This window comes from Cnephaeus nilssonii (assembly GCF_951640355.1).
Source record: "Cnephaeus nilssonii genome assembly, chromosome: 12".
Taxonomy (NCBI): Eukaryota; Metazoa; Chordata; class Mammalia; order Chiroptera; family Vespertilionidae; genus Cnephaeus; species Cnephaeus nilssonii.
The window spans coordinates 67,306,869-67,332,127 of NC_137083.1; the positions used below are offsets into that span (position 1 = coordinate 67,306,869).

Sequence of the window (25,259 nt, forward strand, 5' to 3'; positions counted from 1 at the left end):
CTTGCATTGCTGGCTTAGTAGTGATAAACTCCCTTAGCATTTTTTTTTGCTTGCGAAGCTCCTGATTTCTCCTTTAATTTTAATTGATAGTCTTACTGGATAGAGTATTCTTGGATTTAGTCCTTTGCTTTGCATCACTTTGTATATTTCATTCCATTCCCTTCTAGCTTGGTGTGTTTCTGTTGAGAAATCATTTGATAATCTGATGGGGGATCCTTTATAGGTAACTCTCTGTCTCTCTCTTGCAACCTTTAAGATTCTCTCTTTGTTGTTGACATTTGCCATTGTAATTATGACATGTCTTGGTGTGGTTATTTTGGGATTTATCTTGCTTGGGACTCTCTGTACTTGTGTGACTTTTTTCTTCCCCATATCAGGGAAGTTTTCTGTCATTATTTCTTCAAATAGATTCTCTAATCCTTGCTGCTCCTCTTGTCTTTCTGGCAGCCCTATTATATGTATGTTACTTCGTTTTGCATTGTCCCAAAGTTCCCTTAGGCTCTCCTCCTGCTTTTTAATTTTTTTCTCCAGTTGCTGTTCAGATTGAGCTTGTTTCTCTACCTTATCTTCTAACTCACTAATTCGGTCCTCTGCTTCTTCTAGTCTACTGCTGAAACCTTCAATGGTGTTTTTTGTTGTAGCTATATCACTTTGATTTCTTCCTGATTTTTGCATAGGTTGTTGATTTTCTCATCCATCCAATTTATGAACTGTATGGCCATTACTCTGAATTCTTTTTCTGTCATATTGCATGCCTAGTTTCACCTATTTCCTTTCTTGGCAATTCCTCTTTTTCTTTCCTCTGGGGATTGTTTTGTTGTCTCCCCATTCTAACTATCACCAGAAGGTCCAAATGCTGAGTTGCGGGGGCCTGAGCTGTGTGCAGTGGGAGCATCACGCCACCCGAGTGTCACTGAAGAGCTCCAACACCAAGACGTGTGGCTGCCATGGGTCGGTGGGAGCCACACCCCCCGAGAATCAGAGTCACCAGCACTCAGTGTGGCCTCATGCATGCACCTAGAATCAGGGACCCCCACATGCACTGCACTGAAAAAAAGTCCCCACAGGTGTACGCAGAAAATCAGAGTTTCCTATCGCATGCCAGGAGTCAGAGACCCCATGTACATTCTCTGAGAATCAAGTTTCAGAGTCTCTGTAGCTTGGTGAGGCCTCGCGCCATGAATCAGGGTCCCTGTGTGCACGTGCACTGAGAATTGCAATCACAGGCGCTCAGTGTGCACAGACTGAGAATCAGGGATCCCATGCGCACAAGATGAGAAACAGAGTCCCCACGTTTGTGCGCTGAGAGTCAAGTCACTGGTGCTCAGTGCTGCCTCTTGCATGGAGAATCAGTGTCCCTGGTCTGCTTAAGGGGCCGGGTTGCACAGCTGCCCTATGTCAGCAGGAGGCCCGCTCCTGCACAGCGGGGAACAGACTCCCGTGTGCCCACTGTGCCCAGAGTCAAAGTTAAATCGCACAGCGGGTCAGCAGGCCAGCAGGGAGGGGGATGGACTCTGTGACTCACAGTAATCTGTGGCCGGGATGTCTGGAGTCTTGGTGTCCGTGGGTCTGCAGGTCTTTGTCCCGAGTGGTTGTAGGGTCCCAGCTTGCGTCTGAGACCAGATTGGGTGGTGGTGAGGCTGGGATCCTAGTCACAAGCAGTCCTGCTCTTCAAGAAGGCGTGGTCTTTGTTTGTGGAAGTATTCTTTGAACAATCTTCAAGTTAGAAATGTTTTAAAAGTGCTATTAATGTGTTTGAATAAATGACAGTATTTCATGTTGTCCTTTTTAATTTCAAATATAGCATAAATAGAGAATATGAGCTGTTTCCTTCCTGGAATAATGTGGGATATATTTTAGTTCCAATATATTGTGTTATAAAGATGAGTTAAATTTCAGTTTTTAAAACTAATCAGAAGATGAAATTTCATTAACTTTTGTGATTATATAGTATTTATAGAAAAAAATGTCTTAATTTGTTAGTAAAACTAATTTCTGAGTTCTTTGGCTTAAAGTAAGACAAATCACAGCATGTTACATGTGAATCTATTTTTTTTAAAAAAAACATATGGAAAGAGGTGCTGTGTAAAAAAAAAGCTCTCAAAATAATTTTATAAGCATTGCAGTGTGAACATGTTATGCAATCTTTTGAAATTTAACAAAAACAAGCAAAGTAATATTTTCTGATTTTTGTTTTGCTGAAGTTTATTTTTACCTAACTTTATTTTACTCAGTAAATTTGTTGTTGAGATCATTTTATTAGAATAATGCATAATTGTAAGGATCAACTTACATCTAAAGAAAAGTTTTTATTCCTATTGTCAGAATGTTCTGGTGCAGTGGTCGGCAAACTCATTAGTCAACAGAGCCAAATATCAACAGTATAATGATTGAAATTTCTTTTGAGAGCCCAATTTTATAAACTTAAACTATATAGGTAGGTACATTGTTATTAACTTAATTAGGGTACTCCTAAGCTGGCCTTTGCTAAAAACTCAAGGGGCCAAAGAGCTGCATGTGGCTTGCAAGCCGCAGTTTGCCGACCACTGTTCTGGCGCATTTCATAAGGACTCTGCTTTTGTTTTTGCACAAATGAAACTTTTTGAAGTAATTATGGCTTATTAAGTTAACATAACTCTTTTAAGAATCATGGTGATCCCACAGAGATTGTACACTTTTTAGTGTGTTGAGATACTCTATGACCATATATAACTCTTTATATAGAAGATGAAAAAAATATTCCCTGTTTGCCTTGTTGATAGTAACTACATTGGCTTGAAGTTTGGCCATAGCACAATTCTTTTGTTTTCTCTTTCTCTTCTCTCTTCTCTTGACTTTTTTCCTAACAGCATCGTATCTGATCTATTCATTCACATTGTATTTTAAATATGTCATCAAATATCTTAAAATTTAGCTTCTCATATCTTTGATACTTGAGGATAGAGCATGACTTAGGAATAGTTAGAAATGCTAAAGAGATAGTCACAGGCGGGTGAAACATTGATACACATTCAGCTGGTTTTGTGCCTGGTTTCTAGCATTGATTCCTATGTTTATTTGGAGCAAATAGTGCTCTCCATTAGAAACAACCCTAGAAGAGGGATTAATACTTTAAGATTATTGCTGTGTTTGTACTGATTTATAAAACCAAATGCTTTACGGCTTTGCTCTTCCACGATAAATCCGAGCTTTGTGTCAGGTCTACTAATTTCTTTGTTACCTAATCCTGTGTAAGAAGAGAAGATTTTAAAGTTAAGCAGGCATTTTTTGTTGTTCAAAGGGAACAACTTCTTAATACCTTACTTAAGTTGGATGTGCTGATGAAAGCAAACACTTTTAAATAGTATTGGAACAATTATTTTTAAATAACTTAAAATACTATAGTTACATTAATATTGTGATACATTGGAAATATTTCAATGGAAAATGTACACTTAGTACAAATTAGTGTTGGAAATATGTGCTTTTGGAATGTGTTATGTACAAAAGAATATCTCTTTTACTCCAGTCAAATAATAATTCTTGGATCCAATTTAACTTTGATTAAGGATTTTTTGGTTCTTTTAGGGCCATACTCAAATAGATTTGTGGAAAATATAGTAAAACTAAGATTGTTCCTTAATTTTTCATCCATTTTATACTTTACTGAGATAATTTGACAAGGATGAGAAAAAATGCTGTGTTTAGGACCAAATTCTTTTGGATGATGAAAATGAATAATGTTAAAACACCCACCACAAAAAATAAAAAATAAAAAACTTGTTTTCCTCTTTAAAAGAAGATGAAAAAGATTCACAATGCCCATTAGATAATATTGCTCTCATGCTGTGTGATAAATATTTATTTTATTGGATAACATTATAAATTGTCACATAAAACTCAGTTAAATGTGTGGTCCAGATTGATTGGTATTTGACAACTCTGATTTACATACCCTTAAAAAACACTTTTTTTTTGTTAATCTTCACCCAAGGATATTTTTTCCTTTGATTTTTAGAGAGAGTGGAAGGGGAGGCAGAAGACAGAGGTAAGAGGGAGAGAAACATCCATGTGAGAAACACATAGACCAGTTGCCTCTCACACTTACCTCTGGGGCCCGGGATCGAACCTGCAACCAAGATACATGCCCTTGACCAGGAATGAAACCTGAGACCCTTTGGTTTTTGGCTGAGGCTCTATCTGTTGAGAAACACTGATCAGGCCAAACTTTGTTGTTTTTATTATTTAAGTTAATCATACAATCAAGAGGGCTGAATATCCTATATAATAAAAGGCTAATATGCAAATCGACCAAACAGTGGAACAACTGGTCAATATGACATGCACTGACCACCAGGGGGCAGATGCTCAATGCAGAAGCTGACACCTGGTGGTCAGTGTGCTCCCACAGGGGGAGCTCTGCTCAGCCAGAAGCTGGGTTCATGGCTGGCATGTGCAGCAGCAGTGGCGGGAGCCTCTCCCTGTGGGGAATGGGCCTAAGCCTTCAGTTGGACATCCCCCGAGGGCTCCCAGACAAGAGAGGGCGCAGGCCCAGCTAAAGGACCTCCCTCCCCTCTGATTGCATGAATTTCATATATATATATATATATATATATATATATATGTTTTTTTTTTCAGCCCTAGCCTGTTTTGCTCAGTGGATAGAGCATCAGCCTGCAGATCAAATGGTCCCAGGTTCGATTCCGGTCAAGGGCATGTACCTTGGTTGCAGGCTCCTCCCCAGCCCAGGCCCTAGTCTGGGCTTGTGCAGGAGGCAACCAATCGATGGGTTTCTCTCACATTGATGTTTCTCTCTATGTTTCCCTCTCTCTTCTACTGTCCCTAAAAAATCAATGGAAAAATATCATCGGGTGAGGAATAACAAATATGTATATACTAGAGGCCCAGTGCATGACATTCGTGCACTGAGCGGGGGGGGGGGGGGGGGGGTGTGTGCCTTCTTGCCATCCAGGACCCCTCAGCTTAGGCTCGCTCCCGCCACTGCTGCTGTGTTCACCAGCCATGAGCCTGGCTTCTGGCTGAGTGGCGCTCCCCCTATGGGATCACACTGACCACCAGGAGGTACCTCCTGCATTGAGCACCAACCCTCTGGTGGTCAGTGTGCGTCATAGTGACCGGTTGTTCTGCCGTTTGGTCAATTTGCATATTAGCCTTTTATTATATAGGATATATATATATTCAGAAAGAATACAGCCGCAGAGCAGATCCACCAACAGATCTGTAACACACTAGAGTGGTACTCTCTCTCCAGGATGACAAATTCACTTCTTGTTCTCTATATCTTTATTGGGTGAAATCAGATTTCATGAAGCAGTAAAAAAAAATAGTTTGTCCGGAATTCACATGGCAAGAATAATTTATAATAAACTTTTTAAAATTCTAAACTATTTTAAAGGTGGAATAAATGGTGATGGAAGGAGACTTGGGGTGGTGAACACACAATACAATGTACAGATGAAAATGTATACCTGAAACCTATATAATTTTATTAACCAACTAGTAGCCCTGCGCATGAATCTGTGCACCAGTAGCTCTCTGCTGCCCTCCTGTAGCTCTCCGCCCGCTGCCCTGCCCTCCTGTAGCTCCCCTCACCCCCCTCACACCCCGCCCCCCTGTAGCTCTCCACCACCCGCTTGTAGTTCACTGCCCCACCCTCCTGCAGATCCGTGATCTGGTCATTACATGGTCGGTTGTTATGCCTCACGGTATAACAGATAATTAGCATATTCCTCTCTTATTATATAGGATGTCACCCCGATAAATTTTTAAAATCTAAACTATTTTTATGAAACAGAAATAAATGCAAGTAAATAGTTTCCAATGATCTGTTTAATTAATACTATTGCCATTGTATGTCAATTAGTTAGATTTCATGTCTCCTTTTATGGAAGTATGTACTTATAATTGATGTTCATAATAATGTCCCTGAGATGTTATAGTCATTTCTAAATCATTAAAGAAAGATCAAATTATATTTTATGACTATTTGAAGTCAAGTCAACATATTGTATACAAATTCTTTAAAAATTTGTTATAGATAGATACACAGTCTCTGTATAGAACAACTCATTTTTCAGTAATTAAGAGTACTGGTACATCACTATGTATGTGTAATGAACAGAATCTATTGCCGAGTAGAACATAGTCTGTTAAATGTAACTTTGTGGATTTTTTCTGAAATAAAAAATCTTATTGGATTTTTATCTATAAAAGAGATAATTTGTGACCTAGCATTGAACATTTTTAAAAAGCAAACAAACAAAAGAACTGTGATTCAACAGCAATGCTAGTCATAAAGATAGGATGGGGGGGGAGTATTTTGATTTCTTTACAGATGCTTTCTAATGAATGGATTATCAGATTGCAAACACATTTTAAGTGATTCTGGCTCCTTTTCCCTTACCCTCCACACTTCAGCCTTCCCAAAGCTGATGAGACCACTCACCTACAGAGAATTTAAACTGCTCCAGATTCCAGAACTTGAGAATAGCCTTGAAAACAGGAAAACCCATTTAACCATTAAAGCTTATGAGTCCTCTATGGTGCTCAAGATAAAGGACAAAAATCCTTATCTTTGGTCTATAGGTATTCAACTTAGTCAGACCACAAATATTCTTTATGGAGCCTTAATGACTACATTCCCCAAATCCTTAATAATTGTAATTTTTCTGATTATAAAATAGGATATATTCTTCCACATTGCTACTAGGACTGCAACATTTTACAGCCACTTTGGAAAACAATTTGGCAGTTTTTTAGAAAGTTAAACATACAATTTTCAATTTAACTCAACAGTCCTACTCCTCGATATTTACTTGGGAGAAATGAAAACATGTGCCCACACAAAGACCTGTACATGATTGTTTATAGCAACTTTATTTCTGATAGCCAGTAGGTGAATGGATGAATACATTGAAGTAAATTCATGCAATGAAATATAATATTCGGCAATAAATAGGGACTCCTGATACAGAACACAACATGAATGAATCTCAGAAGCTTTATATTAAGTGAAAGAAGGCAAGACACAAAAGGCTACAAACTATAATTCTACTTATATGAGATTCTGGAAAATAGAAAACTGAAAGGTAAGAAATCTGAGTAGGAGATTGATCATAAAAGGGCATGAAGCAACCTTTGAGGGATGGAAATGTTCTGAAAGCTCATTGTAGTGGTGATCACATGACTCATCAAATTATAAACCTAAAATGGGTGAATTTTACTTCATGTAAACTATACCAGTAAACGTTAGTTTTAAAAAAATTGGAAGACATGCTCAATGTAGAAATGTGGAAATGTAAAAAGGCATAATGAATATGAAATTTATATTTAATCTCACCAGCCAAATTATTTTGTATTATTTTTTATATTTTGTGTTATTTTGCTACATCTTTTGAGGTATTTTTCCATACATATACTATAAGCTCATGCAACTGCTTTTTTTTTTAACTTAACATAATAATTCTTCCATATCATTCTTTTTTGGCATCACTTTTCATGACAGCCTTATCATTTCTTACTGTTTGATTCTTTGATGGTTTTGAGATTTTGCTCTTAAACAATATTAATGAACATCTTTTTTCTTTATCCTTCGCTCAATTATAAATGTGTCTATTATGCCAAGAATCTGCTTTGATACCAGTGTGGGGAAAACACACAGCTAAACAGTGGTACTTGGTACCTAATCCCAGAATTCATCAAGTTAGTTAAAACACTAAAATTTGATGTGTTTTTATTCAGTATAGTTGTCTTTTCTGATATATTTTATTCACTCCATTTGCTGTACATTAAATTTTTGTCTGGCTAATATGAAAACTAAAGGACAGAAACTAACATTTCCTTTATGCAGTTAATCTTTATTGAATGTAATTTCCTTCCTTATGCGGAGACTAAAACTCTTTTGACCTGTTACTTTCTAGATACATTTGGTCAATTATGACTTCTGTTTATGTTCAGTTGAGCTCTTTTTTATAGTTCCACAGCCCAAAATACCCCAAAGCCCAACATTCAAATGCTTACCTTGCTTCCAGTCTCAAGCTGTCTTTTATTCTACCTTGGAACATCTTCTAGTGTGCACATTTATGCATCCACCCACCTCTCTGCTTCGTGTCTTCAGAAAAACCATCCATTTTCATTCCAGATTTGTTGAGCCATCATTTTGAATGATGTTGCAGCTGACAGTATTATTCCTTCTGCAGTACCTTCACTGTCAGCAAGGCTTACCCTTGACTTGCTTGTGGTGTTGATGGCCTGCGTATCAATATTCACTTTCACTTATGTATGACCCAGTTGCCCGCAACATGCTAAGTGAGATGCTTTGAAGGAGCTGAGAAACAGGCTGTGGTCACAGGCAAAGGTCATTCCAAATGACCCTCTGTGGCTCCGAGGCAGCTATTTGGTGCACATCTTGCTACTGCACTTTTATAGAGGGCATCTGTTGTGTCCACAGTATGTAGCTCCCAAGGTCATTGCTGTTAACCCTGTAGCAAGAGGTTGGGTATGTGCATTTAAGCAGCGGGGGATTACACAGGAAAGACAGAAAGAGAGCAGCTCAACACCTTTCACCAGACTCACAGGAAAGAAATCAGAGGGTAGAGCAAAGGTGGGGCCAAGGACTTCCAGGGACCTCAGGAGACCAGAGTGAGCAGGTGAGAATAGGAGCGGAAGTTGTCTCCGTCGGTAACTGAGTTCCCATTACATGCACAAGCGCAGATGATACAGTATTAAGGATATTGTGAGAGCCAAATACAAGTTTGCCAAGCACTTCGGCTAGCTGATGCGTCTGGAAGAAAATATCTAATTGATTTGGGCAGCGTGGGGGATGCTTTCCAGTGCAGGAGCCTCGTTTTTATTTTGACTTTTAATAACTTCATCCTTGTTTGTGTGTTTGGTTCTCAAAATTTATAAAATACAGAGACTAAAGAAGGAAACTTGAATCATCTGAAATCCTACCACTCAAAGATAACTATTACTAATATTTTCAAGTATTTCTTTCATATATATGTTTTACGAATTCCAAATCATTACCTACACTTGTAGTTTTGAATCTGCTCTTTTCACATAGCATTCTACGGTGAGATAGTCTTTATGTTGCTAATTTTATCAAAAACATAATCTCAGTGGCAGTGTGGTATTTCTATGCATATGTCATTTTTCTTAAATGACTCACTTACTGTTGGACACTTAAGTTGTGGTGTTTTCAGTAACGTGAACAACACTATTCTGTGTATCCATGTAGCATACTAATTATTTCCCTAATAAATTCCAGGATGAAAGGCTGGGGCTGTGCCTACATATTGCCACGCTAGCCTGCGGAAAGGTGATCTCCTGTTGCACTGTGCTAACAGTGAATGCGAGTGCCTGTCCATTTCAACACACCTTAGCCAAAAGCCCCTATTATGTTGCAAAAAGGGGATAGCAGTATGTTTGCTTTGTTTTGCACGAGAGAATTCTCTTCACAAGACAGAAACTAAAAGTTGAAGTCACGATCTCAGTTCTAAAAATTGTGGAAATCTAGAGACTCTAAGCCCTTAAATAAACTATTAGCTGCAGTGATCTTCTGTCTATAAATTGAGTTCATTTGAACAGCATCTACAATGTTAAACCATCACTCCAGAAAAAGAGATTGTGATGAAATATTGAAAAAGCTTACTTTAATTTAAAAATTAAGCTTCTATTTGTCGTATTTTAAACTTCTAACAATGTTTTCTAGTTTTATAGGAGGTGTGTGTGGAGTTTTGTGGTATAATTTTAAAATAGCTCTCCATGACATGCTCTCCCTTGATTAATTTTTAATTTCTTCTTTTTCCTTGATACTTAAGCTTACATCTGTATATTCAGTAAGAACATAAGTTCTATTTTCAAATGATTGACTACTTTAATCATTTTAATTCACATTGCTAATAGCATTGCAGAGTTAAACAAAAGCCTTGATTGAAACTATGTTAAATTACACCATGTCACCTTCATTGTTATCAGAATTTCGTAGTTAGGGAAATTTGCAGCAAGGTGATCCTGTAAATCAGGTAAACCCCCAAATTATGGGGCTGACCCAGACCTTAGAAATCGGCAACTCCCATCCTTTCATTTGGTAGTTGAGGACATGGATGCTGAGATTGGTGCAGGCACATTTCTGGGTCACCCTGCTGGACAATGACCCTTCCCTTCACCCTGGGTCTTCATAGGCCACACTGACAGCTGAAACATTTAGTACTCTATTCTTATCCTGAGAAGTATGTATAAGAATAAAGTTCCTACTGGTTCCCTGATTATCCTTTCTAACTCCAACTTCATTCAATTTGTGGTGTGAACTAACAAATTGGTAAACTACATAAATCAGTTGCCTTTCAGGAACCTAGAATAAGCTCAGTCATTTTGTAATACCAAAGCTGCGTATGTCTCAGATTCCAAATTAACTAGACTTTGGCTTTAGCAGGCAGGTCTCAAGGATAAAAATGGGTGGGAGGAATATGATTACACATATGAAATACGCTTTGCTTGTTTGTTTTTCTTACCAGGTATCTGTATGCCCTGGGACAGAAGGTTTGGAAAAGATGGAAAAAACGTTACTTTGTTCTTGTTCAGGTTAGTGAATTTCTTCCTGTTACTTAATTGCTCTAAGAGAGTAGCTCTCAAACTTTTCTTTTTGTGGGTTATATCTACCAATATTCACTGTATTAAAAATTAAAATTGAAATAAAGTTTAAGTATTTATTTTAAAATAAAAGTAGTAAGTTCATGACTAGCTAACACAAATTACATTTTTATATACAGCAGCTATTTTCCAAACCAAACTATTTAGTGACACGAGTGGCCTTCATACTTTTGTACATCTCCTTAGTGTCTGCTTTAATAGAAAGCAGCTGGATTTTTATATCAGCTCCTACATTCGATCTGTTGAATATTGGGTCAAATTTAGCCTCTGGAAAACTCCATTGTACACTCATGAGAGAATAGCTGTGAAAAAGGCAGAGGATGCCTGAATATTATAAAAATAGTTTTGACCTCATAGATCCCCTGAAAAGATTTGGAAGGTCTTCTGGATTATCAAATGATACCTTGAGTACCAGTGTATCATTCTGATATTTTAAAGGTAAACATACATAAAAGCACTCATTTTATACAGATGTGCCATATATGTCACTTACTCACATAGTTATGTCTTTAAATCACTTGACTGGTAGGTTGTTTGTGATAGGATTCTGAATGTAGACCATTACTAGAATATACAGTTTGGCTGACACTTTGGTTTTGTGGATTTATGTTTTGTTCTTTTTGAATCATGGATAACATTTGCTCATAGAATATATTCAATAAGTTAAATTTACATTAAAGAATAACTTTCTAAGTAGTAGTCATTTTATTCTATGATAAGCCTCAGGTATTTTATTTCCAATGGGAATACATTAAAAAAAAACTCATTTTTTAAATTCTTAACATAAAACTTAACACAAAACTAATTGATTCCTACCCACACATTAAGCAAGCTTAAATGATCTAAATCAGAATGATATGATGAAATGCCAAGGAAGGAAAATTGTCATTTGCTATCTTCTAGCAATATGTCCACCTATCAATTGCTAAATAAATTATTTGCCATATGGCATAGAAATTTCATGAAAAAAAAAATTAGTCCAAAGTAGTTTTATCTACATTGCAAACAGCCAGTCTTTTATTTTTAATGGCTAAAATGTAACTTCTTCTTGTGTGATAACATTTTGATTGAACATTTTGATTTTATTCCCAGCTATAGATATCTTGCTCACATCTAATTTGACAAGTTTGTGTTGGTGACTTGTCTTTATCAAGTCTTTCTAAAGCATTCAACTGATTTTTCATAGAAACAGCAGCTTCTTTTTCATACTCATATTTCATACATTTATTTAGAAACTTAACTCCATAATTTCAATACCTTATGTTACTGGCATAAACATACCCAGCTGATTCTTAATAAGCATAGAGTTTTACAAGTAACTCTTTTTTTTTTAAATTTTTTCCTTTTTTATGTAAGACTTAATTTTTAAGAGCACCTTTAGGTTAAAAATTGAGAGAAAGGTACAGAGATTTCCCATATAACTCCTGCCCCCACACATGCATAGTCTCTCCTATTATCAACATCACTTGATACATTCATTACCAAGGATGAACTGACATTGACACATCCATGATCGTCCTAAGTCCATAGTTTACACTACGATTTACTCTTTGTGTTGTGCATTATGTATATTTGGATAAATGTAAAATGACACGTATCCATCATTATAATACCATGCAGAGGTTTCCACTGCCCTACAAGTCTTCTTTGCTCTGCCTGTGCATTCTTCTTCACCGGGCAACCACTGGTCTTTTCTATTGTCTCCATAGTTTGCCTTTTCTAGAATGTCATATCGTTGGAGTCAGTATGTAGACTTTTCAGATTGAGTTCTTTCCCTTAGTAATATGCATTTAAGTTTTTTCCATGGCTTAAAAGCTCACTTTTTAAAAGCATTGAATAATACTCCATTGGATTGAACCACAGTTTATTTATCTATTCAACTACTAAAGGACATCTTGGTTGTTTCCAAGTTTTAGCAATTATGAATAAAGTTACTTTAAACATCCATGTGCAGATTTTTTTGTGTGTATATAAGTTTTCAACTCCTTTGGGTAAATACCAAGGAGCTCAATTGCGACGTATATTTATTGGAGATTGGTTAAGTGACAACAGGCGAAAGCATTTTTAATATACTGATTGCTTTAATATGAAAAATAGGCTTTGATATGAAAATTAGGCTTTAATATGAAAATTAGGCTTTATTAGATCAGTCCTGGGGGGTTGTTTATCCTCTTTGGAGAAATGTCTACTCAGGTCCTCTGCCCATTTTTAAATTGGACTGTTTGTCTTCCTTTTGTTAAGTTTTATGAGTTATTTACCGTACTTTCCGGCATATTAGACGACTGGGCGTATAAGATTTTCCTGGGTTAAAAAGTCGTTTTATATGCCGGAAAATACGGTATATTGGACTATATTGATGGGATTAGATATAATGGATTAGATATATTGGACTACCGTATTTTCCGGAGTATAAGACAACTTTTTAACCCAGGAAAATCTTATATGCCCAGTTGTCTTATACACCGGAAAATACGGTATATATTTTGGAAATTAACCCTTAATCTGATGTATCATTGGCAAATATGCTCTCCCATACAATGGGACCCCTACATTCTTCACATGGACTCCCAAGTTCTCTCTGCTTCCACTTTCTGCCATTCGCCTTACAATCTTTTCATTGCCAGAATAATCTACTTGAACATAACTCTTATTTTGCCAAGTTGCTGCTTAAATCCTTCCATGACTTCCCCTTACGCTTAGAATACCCCTGACCATCATCTAGAGAAGGTCCTGCATATTCTGGCCCCTAGTTTCCTCTTTGCTGGATCCCTCCCTGTTGCTGAGCAGCACCTTTAACTTGTACTATTCTGCGCCCAGATAAATGCCAATAATTGGAGTTTAGCACCTCCAAGTCATCAGCCCTGTTCTCCAAAGATACCTCAACTAAATGTATAATATGGGTGTGCTTTTTAAATGTGATTTCTATGCAAATATGCCTTTGAATTAAGTCCCCTGTTGTTGGTTGTTGTTGGTGGTGTTTAACCCAGTTGAAGCTTGGCTAGCTGGCTTTCATTTTCTTCATGGTGGCTCATTCTGCCTTCCCATTTTAGGGATCAGGTCACATGCCACTTCAAATGGGCATCTTCTGTCCTCCCAATCTAGATCACCCCTCAACTCACTCCTATCACATTATATTTCTCAGAGCATTTATCTCTAATCAAAATTATTTTTTACTTCCATATTTATTTTTTATTATCTCTTTAACCTTTCCTAGAATATATGCTCCATGAAACTAAGGACATTGTCTTTCTTATAAGCTACTATGAGTAGAAACTAAGTATTTGTTAAATAAATGAATATATCTGAATAGCTCTGAACAGTGTTTTTAAAAGACTGCCTTTTCTCTTTCTAATTTATATACACTGATTGCTAAGTCTTTTTATGCCATTCAGTCAAGACAATAAGTATATAGTTCTCCTAAATCCATCATGCTCTTGAAGATATATTCATTTTCTTTGATTAAATTAAGCTATGAGATTTAAAAAAAAAAAAGAAATTCTACTAGTACCTTTGGCCTCTGCCAGGAGCGTTTCCAGCTAAGGATTTTTAAGCCTTAATCTTTACTGAAATTAGATGGTGGCAGTTGCTAAGCTGCCAGCTGTTAACATGATCCCTGCAGCAGGAATAGAGCCTACTAACCTGAATGCTGTGGTCTCTAAAAACTCATAGTTAGCCCTTAGCCATGTGGACATGGGCAGGTGTTGAACAGGTTGGCAATTGAAAACAAAATGGGAGCTTGCCCAGACCAGGTGCAGACACCTCATGGGACCTGAGCACCTTCAGTTACAGTGACCTGTCATAGGTCGTGATGTCAGAACCTGATTTAACGCTGCTGCCCTCAGATTTAAGTCAGTTTAAATCCCCCAATTCTCAACAAATCCATTATTTTTGGAGTTGTTAAGAGTGGATTGGGTTAAGGACATTGAGTATACATCATTGCTCTGTCTTTTGCTGAAAGGATTTTTCATTGCAATGTAGTATATTATATAAGCTTTGTTCAGTAATATACTAGAAAGCTTAGAGGAGAAAACAAATACTAGATCAGAAGAGGTCAGACCACCTGTTACTCTTTCACTCCCTGGCATGTGGTTATGGGGCAGAGGGAGGGCCACAGACTGCCTCCAGCTAGGAGCACAGTGGGCAGGGTGACCACCTGGTCCCTGTTGTTTTGTCTTTCAGCAGCTTCGTTTAGCTGTTAGTGCCAACCGATGTTGACATTTTTTTCAGAGTGTAACTTCTCCACATTACCCTTCATCTGGATACTGCCTGCCAAGGGGTAGCTGCAAGGTTTTAGCACTGTTGCGATGGTTCGCTTGAGTTGGCCCTGCAGACTGGGTGTGGGCTTTGCCTCAGGAATGTGATTTGGCATGACCTTGCAAAAGAGAAGGCCACAAGTGAAAGTCATTGGAGACACTAGAGGAATCCAAAGAAGCACAAAAGGCAGCACCATTTTCTGGAAATAGGTAGTTGCTTCTGGAACCAACGTACTTGAAAGCCAAACTGCACGTGTTCAGTTGTGTCCGGGGTCGGATTTCTTAATTGCCAGTGACAGCTTTGCTAGTCGTTGGTGTTTTGTTCCTCTTCCAGCTGCACTCTTCATTAAACTCGAGGCCCAGGTATCTGTGACGGATTCGGGGTCTGTCTGGTGACTTTTGAGATGTTAAAATTAACAATATTAAAAGAAGAATGAAATAAAATGAGTATTTAATACTTTATCATTTAAATCAACATGGCTTCAGAAAGTAGGTGATTCCTCTAAAGCTACTGGTTTTTTGTTTGGGGGTTTCTTATGGAGTACCTCTAAAGATCTTGAAATTGGACTTACAATTTTATCCATCATATGTTAAGAAACAATTGTATTATTTAAAGCTAGTTCAAAGTACCATACTTAAACCTGGAGCATAACACAGCAACTGGACCTTGTGTTTAAGTTACTGGTATATAAAGAAAAGGCAGCATTGATGTAAGCATTTTTACACTGCATGTAAAAAGACAAGGAGCCTTTGACATAGAATTTTTAAGGCTAGATCTTAAATAGCAAGCAAATTTTTAGCATTTTTGGTGGGTTACACCTGTCAAGTGTAGATTCTTTAATGCATGATAATATATGAACATGATTTATATAAAGAGCTTTAGAGATCAATTATTTTTTGAGAGAACAATAATTTAAATATATACATTGAAATATATATTCAAGATCATCTCCATTAAAAATAGAGGGGGTAACATAGAAAACTACATTTAGCGGCTTCCCTACTTCTTTCTCCCTCCGTTTCTTTTTCATCTATGTATTCATTCAACAAGTATCTTCCACAACATAGTCACTGTGTTCTTCATGTAAAGAGACAAACGATGAGTGTGGAGAAAGAGAAAGGGAGAGAACCAAGTGAAGCTGGGAGACAGAAAGCCAAGGCATGAAAGAAACCAGTCCCCAGGTCATTCACAGCGAAAAAGCATATGGCCAGACCATCAGTTCACTCCCCAAATCAGTAGTGCCTTCACTGTGTTACAGCAACAAACTGCATTCCTAACCCAAAAGGAAATGACTCTTGGAAGACACAGAGAATAGGGTGAGAAAAGAATGGTCCCCTGACAACTAGGTTTGACTTATTGGGAGACTACTGCATAGTAGGCAAGCATTGTGCTAGGTGCTCCATGTCCGTTATCTCTAATTCTCTCAAACCTGGTAACGTACGTTACTGTTGTCTCTGTGTCACAGAAAATCAAAATGAAGTACAGAGGTCTTGCCAAAGATAAGTTGAAAGAATGCAGATAAGTAACTGGGGTGGGGAGGGTAGAAGAGAATGAAAGTGGTACCTGCGTTTGAAAGAGCAGACTCTTTTGTTAAATCTGTTATATTGAAATTCCTTACTATGGTTGTCTTCAGAGAGCCCTTTTCTATTGAAATAGACCCCCTTCAGTGTGATTCTCTTTACTGTGCTTTATTTTTCTTCAGAACAACTCGCCACCGAAAAATTATTTTATATATCCCTTTATTTGTAATTCAGTCTTCTCCATTCTCACTTTGTGAGATTAATTCTTTTCCTTTCTATTGTTTTCGTTGTTGTTTCTGATTCTGATGCAGATGATACTGTTATAGCCTCAAGGCCTAGAAAATATCACTGTAGATGCTCAGTAAATATTTGTTGAATGAATGAATAAGAAAGAGAGGGAAATACCCACAAAAACACAGAGGAAGATATGAAAATAGTAAGTGCACGTGAAACTAAAGTCAGCTATTTACCATTCTGGCTAGTAATCAATGAAGGCGTAATTCCGTATCTCTAAAGGATAACTAGAAAGGACCAGACGTGTCCTCCGAAAACACCAGATAGGAAAGAGCACTCACGTCAGCATTTAAACTATTTTGCTAATATGTCCCTTAAAATAATTGTGTACAATTATAGGTCTTTGTAAAATTTTAATAAATTTAAATAGTTGCAATGGATGCAAGTTCGACAATAAAAGTATTAAATCAATCATAAAAATGCCCAGTGGAACCTAGACATTGTTGTGGTTTTATGTTCACCTATAGCCATTGCAAATTCAAAATTATTTGCTTTTTCTCCATGAATTCTTACTTCCATGACTCTCCCCCAATGGAATTTTATTCTTTTTTTAACATATTTTTATTAATTTCAGAGAGGAAGGGAGAGGGAGAGAGAGATAGAAACATTAATGATGAGAGAGCCCGCAACCCGGGCATGTGCCCTGACCAGAATTGAACTACGACCTCCTGGTTCATACGTTGACGCTCAACCACTGAGCAACACGGGCTGAGTTGGAATTTTATTCTTAGGAAATAAGTATTATGCTTCAAAATCATCTTCATCACACTATCATGCTTCTCTTCAGTTCATAAAAAAAGGCTACAAAATTCACCTGGGTGCAGCCATTTATTTCAACCCCAATAAATCTTACCACTAAACCTCCTTCTCCCATGTATGGGTGCCCAGAAATGTGAAAGGACCCCATTTCCACTGCCAACACTTATAGTAAGCATTTTTTAAGTGACCCAACAAATATTAAAAATATAGTATAGCCATATATCATTTGCAGTCAAAGGTAGAGAGCAAGAGAAAAGAAAGGATGAAATAAAGAAATAAAAGAGACAACAGGCTATAGAATCAAAAAATTGAAGGAAAAGCACAAAGGAAGAGTGAAAACAAAGCATAAGGAAGATGCCACTAAACAATTAGGTTTAAATAGAAAAGAAAGGAAATGTCATAAAATTTTTTAAAACCTATTCATCAAAAATCAATTTATAACTGGGAAATGGACTTTATTGAATAAATATATATATTTTTTAAATCTACAAAACTAGACTAAAAAGTAAAACCCTCTTATGTTGAAGTCCCCCACCTCCCAGTACCTCAGAATGATACCTCAGAATGTAAGCTTATTAGAAAATCGTGTTGTTGTAGGTGTGATTAAGGTACGAAACCCGGGCCACTAGTCCAGCCTGGCTGGTCTCTCATAAACAGAGGGAATTGGGGCACAGACATGTGCAGGGAGAATGCCAGGGGAGATGGATTCAGAGGTGGAGATGATGCTCTACAAGCCGAGGAATGCCCCAAATTGTCAGCAAACCACTGGATGCCAGGAGAGGGACACGGAACAGATTCTCCCTAGTTATCAGAAGGAACCAAGCCTGCAGAAACTTTGATTTTAAACTTCCAGCCTTCAGAACTACAAGACCATAAGTTTCTGTTGTTTAAGTCAATAAACCAGAGAACAGAGGTACCAGACAGAAAGAATAGCATAGGAAAGACAGGCAGCCCTTTCTCTGAAAATAGCTGTCATTAGCTCATCTTATGCTAAACACCCAGGTATTTTTTTCTCCTGTTTCTCTCTTTGAACAAACCAAATCACTCAAACTACCTCATCTGAAGAAAAATAATAGTGAAATTGAAACTTCCTTAACCAGTCCAGCTGGCCATGGCTCAGTGGTTGAGTGTTGACCTATGAACCAGGAGATCATGGCTTGATTCCCCGTCAGGGCAGATACACAGGTTTCGGGTTCAATCCCTAGTCAGGGTGCTTATAGGAGGCCATAGCTGTTTCTCATATCGATGTTTCTCTCTCTCTCTCTCTCCCCCTCTCCCCTCTTCTCTTTCTAAAATAATCAATAAAACATTTAAAAAAAAACAACTTAAAGATTATAAGTACACAAAAAGTTATGATTCAAAAAAATGGGTGAGGGATATATACATGTTAGAATATTATTGTACTTCTGTTTATGTTTGAAGTATCTGATCCTATTTAAAGATAACACTGCATTAAACCACTTTATGGAAGAATAGTGGGACTTTGGACTAAGTTACTGTTCTTAAGTAAGAGAATGATTTTTTTTTTTAGAATAAGTAATAGAATGCGATGTTATTGTTTACTGTTCAACACAAGAAAAACCCCACAATCAGACCTTTTTTCACAAGAAAACTGAAGCCTTCTTTAATAACAAACCACTGTGTGAACCACTGGGTTTCATCTGCAAGCCTTAGGCATAGACAGGTGAAAAGTAAGTTCATCGACAGTCTGTGAGGTGAAAAAATAAAAGAAAACCTTCAGAGTAGCAGGAACCACAAGTGTCTCAAGTTATTGGCCTCACTCTTTCCAAACAAGGATTTGTTTGTTTGTTTTTCAAATTGGAAATAGCTGTACTTTTTGTAAATTAAAATAATTCATAATCTTCGGGGAAAAAACTCAAAACACTGAAAAAATCTAAATATATAAAAGCCTAAACGACCAAACGACCGGTCAACCAGTTGCTGTGATGCACACTGACCACCAGGGGGCACATGCTCAACGCAGGAGCTGCCCCTGGTGGTTAGTGCACTCCCACAGCCAACCTCCTGTGGCTGGCCAACCTCCCGTGGTCCCTCCCCCCAGCTGGCTGGCCAGCCCTCCACCCACGCCACCCCCATCAGCCCCGATCGCTAGCCAGGCCAAGGGACCCACGAATTCATGCACCAGGCCTCTAGTAATTTATAATAACCTATAATGTCTCCATCCAATAATAATCATTATTAATATTTTATATATATCCTTTCTATTTATGTGTATGTATAGTGTTTACTGTGAAATTACACTCTGTATTTTTGTTTTTAACCTGCTCTTTATCTTATAAGATATCTTAGAAATAGTTTCATGTCCAGAAAAATAAAATCTGTCATATCTTTTTAATGGCTATGGAGCATTATACTGTGTGGTCCTGCCATAAGGTATTTGAACCACTGTTGGCGTTTCTTATATTCAAGGTTGCAATGAACACAGTGCACAAGCATCTACACTAATAAAAGAGTAACATGCTAATTGACCGTACCTTCGCAATACCCACCAGCCAATCAGGAGTGAGTATGCAAATTAATGCAACAAAGATGGTGGCTTAATTTTCATACATAGGTGCGGAACGGGCGGGGCGGGACGCTTGCGTTGTCTCCATGGCGATGACGCAGGCGTTCCGCACCACCCCAGCTGCTCCAGGCCTCTGGGCAGCGTGGGAAGGCAGAAAGGCGGCTCCCAGCTGGAGCGGAAAGGTGGCTCTGGGCAGAGCAAAAGCGGTGCCCGCAGCCAGGGGAAGGAAGGCCCATTCTTGCACGAATCTTCGTGCATTGGGCCTCTAGTCTTTGAATACTTGTCCATTTGTCTCCTCGGGATATGGTTTTAGATGATTTGCTGGACCAAAGGGAATGCACAGTAAATAGTCAGGCATCAGTCAGGACTCTCCAGACAGGCCAGCCCAGAGGCTGGAAACTCAGGCAGGAGTGTATGCTGCAGAATGCTCTCTTCTCTGGTAACCTCAGTGTTTGCCTTTTTACTTTCTTCATGATGTCCTTTAATAAGGACAGTTCCTAAATTCTACTGTACTCCATGCCATCGCTTCTTCTGTTATAATTAGGTCTTCGGAGTCCTCCTGAAGTAATGTCTGTTGAGAGATGGTCTTATGTTTCCTTAGTTTCATGTCATGTTTCAAAGTGGAAAGAGATATGATTCACAATAACCAAGCTGTTTTCCGTGGAATCCTGTGTTGTAGGGTATTTTGCAGTTTAGATTTTACTGATCCACCAACATTCTTTTCTCCTGCTGGGAAACAGCACCTCCCCTATCTTTGGGGGGGGGGGAGGGGAGGAGAGGGGGCTTCTAAGGGCCTGCCTATTGTAGCATGTGAGCTCTTGACCCAAACAGAGCTAACACTGGTACTTTTGTCCCCTCTTGGCTGCCGTGGCTGGTCCATATAGGGCCTGTGAGCCCAGCTGGAGCAGTCAGGGAGGTGTGCAGAGCTGCCCACAGCACGGTCTACCTCCGCCAGGCAGCATAGCCGGAAGCCAGTTGACCGGAGCAGCAGAATGAAGAGAAAGAGCAGGTCTCGGCCCTGCCAGGTCACTGCTACCTAACACTTACTGCACGCCAGACCTTCCTGTGGGTTTGGTAGGCGGGTCTGTAAATTCCCAACTTCTATTGAGATCTTTTTCACTTAAAAGTTTTGAAGGAAGTACACTTGAAAATGAGGTCCCATTATCATAGAAGTTTGCGAATGCTCCTAATATATCTCACTCCTAGAGAGTCACGGCGTAGGTTAGCTTATTAAAGAACATAAAACCTGTGGTGAAAGAAGCCTGCTTATCTTTGTTTAACCCAGTGATTCCACACTTGTTTTTAACATGAATACTTTTTTATGATGCTCCTATTAGCATCCCAGAATCCTGACTAGTGGCTCACTGACTTGGAAATGCCGGGCCACGGCGTGGAAGGTACAACTGCAAGCTGACAGACGAAAGGCGCCTTCCTCTGGGAGCTCGGTTTTGAAACGCGCTAACATTTAATACTTTATAGGAATATCATGTTCTGTTCTATTTGGGCAAAGAGTCAGAAACATCTAAAAGACAAATTTCATGCAACCAATCTGCAAACTTCTTTCTCGTTCAGGTTAGCCAGTACACCTTTGCTATGTGCAGCTATAGAGAAAAAAAGTCTGAGCCGCAAGAACTAATGCAGCTTGAAGGATACACCGTGGATTATACAGATCCCCACCCAGGTAATTCTGAGTTGAATCACTTTCCCAGCCATTCACGTATTCATCAAGTTCTCATAAACATCCCGTCTCTGTTCTACAATATCCACTCAATGACTGGGGTGCATATTTCGCTTATATTCCTGAACAGGCTTTATGAAAAGCAAACTGTATCTTTTTGAGGGCTACTTCACTGTAGCCATACTCATCATCTCTGTTATCTTTGTACAGAGATTTTTCAATCTTTTTCATCTCACATAAACTACTTACTAAAATTCTGTGGCGCACTAAAAAAAATTTTTTGGCCATTCTGACCAAAAAAAAAAGTAGATGTGCTTCCCACGGGATGGCTGCTGTTGTGTTGGCTGTTGTCATGTTTTTATGTTCCAGTCTAAGGGGAAAGAGGTCAGTGTGCCCTTGACTCAGTAGTCAGGTATTGCATGTTTTAAACATTCCTGCAGCACACCAGTTGAAAATCTCTGTCTTAGTACAAGTATGAAATATGTGAAAGTTACTGTTAACAGAAAAATTAGATGAGAAATAGCATCAATGTTTACTTAAACTTCTTTTTTTTAAAATATATTTTATTGATTTTTCACAGAGAGGAAGGGAGAGGGATAGAGAGCTAGAAACATCGATGAGAGAGAAACATCGACCAGCTGCCTCCTGCACGCCCCCCCACTGGGGGATGTGCCCGCAACCAATGTACATGCCCTTGACCGGAATCGAACCTGGGACCTTCCAGTCCGCAGACCGACGCTCTATCCACTGAGCCAAACCGGTTTCAGCTACTTAAACTTCTTTACTGGAAAGCAAAATGTATAAGAGACAGAAAGAGGGAAAGAAATGGCAAATGAATTATTATATGTTCTCCCAATTTTGTCCCCAGCACCACATTCTTGTGCTTCTGTTCCCTCCCTCCATATTAACACTAGGTCCAGTTCTAGACTCTTGGTTACTAAAGCTGGTGAGGGAGTGAGGGAACGAAACAACATGAGGAGATTGGTGAAATCAGTAAAGTGATATTAAGAAAAATGTAAATAAATATAGAGATTGAGAAATTAACATATAGAGATTAAAAATAGAAATCTGTGATCACATGCACTAATTTTTCATTCATTTAAAAAATGAAAAATACCTTCTGTGTGAAAGAATTTTGCAAAAGATAAAATACCTTATAATGAAAGTATCATTTTTTTTGCCTATCTGTATTTTTTTCCAGCTAAACTCATCACATAGTTCTGCACAGAGAATGAAAAGCTTGCCTACAGATAAGCACTTCTCTGACATGAACTGTCAGACTAGAGTATGCTTTTCTATGGGGTAGGCTTGTATGTCTTGCACAATGCTACCATGACATGGACTGTTTATTTCCCTAGGTTATTTTTAATTTGCAAAGCAATATGGAGATTTAATCCTTTCTCTTATTGTCTCTCCTACAATTCTTGGTTTGATCCTCAACTAAAGCATTGAGCAGCTAGTATCAAATCGATTCCTTTCCATGAGACCATTTAGTGAGTAAGATTAAAATCTGTCAATTGTGTGACTTTTCAATGATGTCTTTCTCCCTCCACAGGCCTTCAGGGTGGTCGCATGTTCTTCAATGCTGTTAAAGAAGGAGACACTGTTATATTTGCCAGTGATGATGAACAGGATAGAATATTATGGGTTCAAGCCATGTATAGGGCCACAGGTCAATCTTATAAACCCATTCCTGCAATTCAAACCCAGAAGCTGAATCCTAAAGGAGGAACTCTTCAAGCAGATGCTCAGCTTTGTAAGTTTTATTAAAAAATAATTTGATTATCAATTAATAACCTTAATGAGATATAAAATCATCTGAGGCAAATTTGTTCAGTGTTATAGTTTACATCATGAACTGATTCCTAATTGAATAAAAGTAGTTCATATTAATAGTCATAGAATTAGTCATCTAATTTTTCACACAGATCTAGAGTAAATGGTTTCCAATCATGAATTTGCCAAGCATTGGAGTATCTCTGGGAATTGCAATAGCATATAAGAACATTTTCCAAAACTTCTCAAAAGAAATTTTATTTTAACTTTTGTAATTTTGTAGTTTTAAGTACTTATGTGTGCTATAGAAATTTTAATTGTGTCTTATAGAAATAAGAAAGTATTGCAAAATGAAATTGGCATTGATAGGATTTCTGAAAACCAAAATGATGAACTATTACTTTCTAGATTTGTTCTTCATAACTCAGAGGATAACAGGGCTATTTTCTGTTGTAGATTGATAAAAAAAAAAAGTCATCAAGCCAACTTTCTTTTTCTAAATATCTTAATATTTATGTCAATTTTTGAATGCTAATTTAAATCATTAAGAACTATATTTTTTTGGCCCTGGTGGGGTTGCTCAGTTGATTGGAGCATTGTCCTGATATGCCAAGGTTTCAGGTTTGATCCCTGATCAAGGCTCGTATAAGAGTCAACCAATGAATGCAACATAAATGGAACAACAAATCAATATTTCTCTTTCTCTCTCTAAAAATTAATAAATCAAAACAAGAAATATATTTGTCACTTGAATTTATAAGTGATTAATAACAAATTATGGAACGATAGAAACATTTTCAAGCATGGCTTTTATAATCATTAGGCCAAATGTTCTAATTTGTTATGCTCCTTTGTAAAACTTCTCTAGTTTCTCCTGAAATAAATTCATTTGTCTATAAATTTAAGCTCAAACGGTGACTTTTCAATCAGCACCTTTTACTCTCAAGATTCTTCTTAGAGGAGTAACATCTTGATGTGCATTTTCTTTTCCTACTTGTTATGCTTCAAATAACTACTCCCTTTTCTTTTTGGCACCCTTGAGTGTCACATCTGGACATCTTAAAGGCACGTTAGTCAAATAATTACAGATGAAATATGAACTCCAGTCACTTTTGTGCTTTGGGGTTAAATGATATACCTTTAAACTTACCACACTCCATCATCATGTGATATCACTTGGTGCATATATGTGGACCCTACAGGAGTAGACTTCCATTTCTTCCCTCCTGGCCTCTGAGCTAGTCTGGCCATACATTTAACTTCTACCTCTGTGCGAAATCCCACAGTGCATTGCTATTAGCATTATTGCCTTAAACAGTTACCTTTTCAAGAAATTTAAGTAATAAGGGAAAATGGTATATACTCACCCACTTCTGGTGCTCCTCATTCTCTCAGAGAGATATTTTATTTCTTCTTGAAGGCCTTCCTTTGACTTTTCTTGCAGTGCATGTCTGAAAGTGATGAATTCTGTTTATATATGAAAAAGTTTTTACTGTTGTTTTGAAAGACTTTTTTCTTTCAGTTCTTCACAGATTTTGTTCTACTGTCAACTAAGTTGCTTCCCCCACCACCACCACCACCACCCACCATGAGAAGTGTGCTATCTTTTTTGTTTGTTCCTTTGTACATAATGTGTATTTTTTCCCCTCTGGCTACTTTAAATTTTTTCTCTTTGTGCCCGTTTTGAGCAGTTTGATTATGATGTTCGTTGGTATGGCATTCTTCATGAAAATGTTCTTGACCTTCATTCTAAGACACAGTTAAAATTAAGTTCCTTGGAAATCGTTGGAGCCTCTCA

The 25,259-nt window shown here is 37.9% G+C and overlaps 1 protein-coding gene across 3 annotated transcripts in view; it reads left to right on the plus strand.

The window, feature by feature from the left end:
• The window catches only part of CADPS2 (calcium dependent secretion activator 2), a 484,731-nt gene that overhangs the window by 303,128 nt on the left and 156,344 nt on the right, over nt 1-25,259 (plus strand). For all 3 annotated transcript variants that reach the window (XR_013814316.1, XM_079786439.1, XM_079786438.1), the window contains exons 9-11: nt 10,518-10,584; nt 21,580-21,688; nt 23,241-23,441. Coding sequence is in view for 2 of the 3 variants with exons in the window: in XM_079786439.1 (XP_079642565.1) it covers nt 10,518-10,584; nt 21,580-21,688; nt 23,241-23,441 (377 nt within the window). In the remaining variant the exon portion in view is untranslated. The remainder of the gene's footprint in view (nt 1-10,517; nt 10,585-21,579; nt 21,689-23,240; nt 23,442-25,259) is intronic.